The following is a 3,005-nucleotide window of genomic DNA, read 5'->3' as shown; positions in this document are numbered from 1 at the left end:
CACATACAATGAAGAAAATAAGAGCAGCAACATTTGAGTTAAAAATGTGCAATTATGCATACAGTCATGTCACTCAAGTAGAGTGTAACCGACTTATTTAAGTCCTAGAACACAGTACTTGAGCAAATTTGAGAGTTTTTAAAGACCTGAAATTGAGATTAAGTGAAATGTTAGACTATTTATGACCCCGTGGTAACCCTGTTTTTATCTCATACCTTTTCTCTGCTGAAAGACGTTTTTTCTCTGTCCTCTCCCAGGGGCCGGTCGCAGGAGTGGCACAACAAGGTGAGCGGACATCTTCTGGCCTCCGGTCTCCTGGCGATCAGGGACTCCTTCAGAGCAGAACACAAAGAGACCAAGATATGAGATCACCAGCGCAGACGTTTGGAAGCTGAGGGGGATTTACAGATGTTGCACTGATGTGCAGTAACTGGCAGACAAGAGACGACGGCATCTCTTTTCCACTGTGGACTTTCTCTGAAGTTTTTGAAAGTGAACCTGGTTGCCCCGGAGCACACGGCGGGCCGGGAAGGTGACCAATGAGGGCTCCCCCTGAACCATGTGTGTCTCTTTGGCTTCTCCTTCCCCGTTGCTGTATGAGTTTTTGCTTTGTTTTGGGGTTTTTTGTCAGTGACCTTGCAGATTGCCAGCAGCACCTCGGCACTGCCTGCTGCGTCTGTAACGCTTCACACTCACAAGTTCCCAAAAAAAAAAGCGCAAACCCTGGCGAGCTTTGACAATGATGAAACGCTGAGGCCTGATTTGACTTCTAACTGAGGGAAGAGAAACGGGGCGAGATGGAGCATGTGGATCTGACAGGGCTTCAGACTATGTATTTTTTAACTAAGAGCACTGTGGCCCCTAACTGAAAGTGTTTGGGGGCGCAGGCAGAAAATTCAGCAGCGCACACCTTTCAAATCGACTCAATTTCTCATTTTCATCTCATTGTCTCATCTGGAGCAGCAGATCCAGATCCAGATCCAGCTCGTGGCGTTCTGACTCTGAGCCACGTGAACTCCCTCAGCCACAACACAGCGTTCTGGCCTCTTCTGTCGGAGATTGGGAAAAGAAATGCGTGGATTTTTTTTGGTTTTCCATGGTTGACTTTTTGGACTTTTTACGATGAAAGCGAGACACGCGAGTGGAGATTACGTTACCCGCGCAGTTCTACGCCTCGTCCCTCTCTTACACACTGGACTCTGGCAGACTCGCTCCCTATTTCGCTTTCAACACAAAATAAATAAACTAAAATGTCAAAAAGTTGCAAGTCGCACACACGGCAATAGTTGACAAAAATGACTCTTATTGTCTCAGTCTGGAGCCCTGACTGAAATTTTAAAACATGTTACATGCTTTCGTGGAAAGGGAAGAAGGGAAGAGAGAAGTGGATGCTGAGAAGGGAGGAGGGGCCACGGCATCTGCACTAAACCCTTTAACGGCTGTCCTGGAAACCTGAGAAAACACAGCCACTAGCGCTGGGACCATGTGCTTTGTATCGCGATTTGATAGTATTGCAACGTGACATCATGACTTTGTGTAAATATCCACGCCCACTTAACCCTTGTGTCGTCCTCCGGTCAAAATGACCCGTTTCAAAATGTGTTATATCAGAAATGTGGATTTTTTTCAATCAAATTGCCCAAAAATAACATGGTTTATTCCATACAACATTCTTCAGGTAATTTTAATGATTACTTTCATTGACTTTTTTGGGTGTTTTATTTAATCTTATAGCATTTGAATTGTTTTTTTTAATGGTTTGAAAACAGTATCCGGACTAAACTTTGACATCTACCCATCTGAGATCCACTCAACATCCTCTAATCTTAACTAGCAGTCAAAATAATTCATAATTTCTGCCTTTTTAACTAACGATTTATGTATAATTTGACATAAATTGTTGTTGACCATGCATGAATTCCAAGAATAAGTGTAAAGCCTATTTTTAAACCAGCTCAGGTTTTTTTTTTAAAGTGCTAAAAGCATGGAAAAAGTGACAAATCAGAAAAAGTGATAAAAAAAAAAAAACTATTATTATAAATTATTTCAATTTGGACCTGGAAGGGCGAGTTCATGGTTAACGGGAAGACAACACGAGGGTTAAGCCGAGTGGCGTGGTATCGATACACATTTCGATCTATCGGCGTGTATGTCCGCGCCGTATACAGCGGACGTAAACATGCTCACCACGTGCTGCGTTATCGCGAGAAGAAAGCGACGATTGGGTTTAGGAAACTTCACACACGGGTTGGGTTTACGAAAAGTGACACGCGGCACACGATCCCCGCTCGCCTGGTTGAAAGTCCGGTGTTTTACCGATCCGCCGCCCCGACCGACCTCTGTTCACAGATGTCTCCCTTTCATACTACTCGCTACGGCGTAGATTCACACGCAATCACAGGGTAACGTAAGTCAATGGAGGCCAAACGGCGTCGATAAACACGCTAAAAAGCGAGTATGCGTCTTGATAGCACGCAAAAATGGCACATGAATTGGTGTGTTATACATACATCTGTCAGTCTGATTGAGTATTGTGATTTTCTTTTCCTTTAACAAAAGTTGAATAGTACACTTTTTGAGACCATTTATCATGAGATAATTCTAAAAATGGATTTAGTTTTCTAAGGAGAATGCACATCACACGTCAGTCTGACGTTTATTTCTTTTGTAAAGAAGAACGTGACAACGAGGATCTTCTGAGTTCTCTGCCTCCGGTCTGGTTTTCTTGGAAACGGATCTGATGCAGGTCCACCTTATAAACAGAACATATTTAGATGAATCATTGGTTTAAAAAAAATGTATTTAAAAAAAATATACAGTACATCCTAAGGAAAGGAATCGATCTTAACCCTTGTGTTGTCTTCCTGTCGACCATGAAAAAAGTTATCGCATTTTCTGACATTTTTGTCGCTTTTTCAATGCGGTGGGTCCTTTTTTTAAAATGTTTTTTCTAAAGTTATTTGATATTTCTAATGATGGCATTTTCAGCTTATTTCAAAGGCCCA

At 42.5% G+C, this 3,005-nt stretch overlaps 1 protein-coding gene across 3 annotated transcripts in view; it reads left to right on the top strand.

Annotated features, from left to right (window-relative positions):
- si:dkeyp-23e4.3 (rho GTPase-activating protein 7) overlaps nt 1–1,296 on the top strand; it is a 155,010-nt gene extending 153,714 nt beyond the window's left edge. For all 3 annotated transcript variants that reach the window (XM_032534586.1, XM_032534587.1, XM_032534588.1), the window contains one exon: nt 258–1,296. In XM_032534586.1, the coding sequence (XP_032390477.1) occupies nt 258–366 (109 nt within the window). In that variant the 3' untranslated portion in view covers nt 367–1,296. The remainder of the gene's footprint in view (nt 1–257) is intronic.
- Nucleotides 1,297–3,005: the final 1,709 nt, after the last annotated feature.

Source organism: Etheostoma spectabile, chromosome 13 (genome assembly GCF_008692095.1).
Source record: "Etheostoma spectabile isolate EspeVRDwgs_2016 chromosome 13, UIUC_Espe_1.0, whole genome shotgun sequence".
Classification (NCBI taxonomy): domain Eukaryota; kingdom Metazoa; phylum Chordata; class Actinopteri; order Perciformes; family Percidae; genus Etheostoma; species Etheostoma spectabile.
This window is presented reverse-complemented; position numbering and strand designations above follow the sequence as displayed.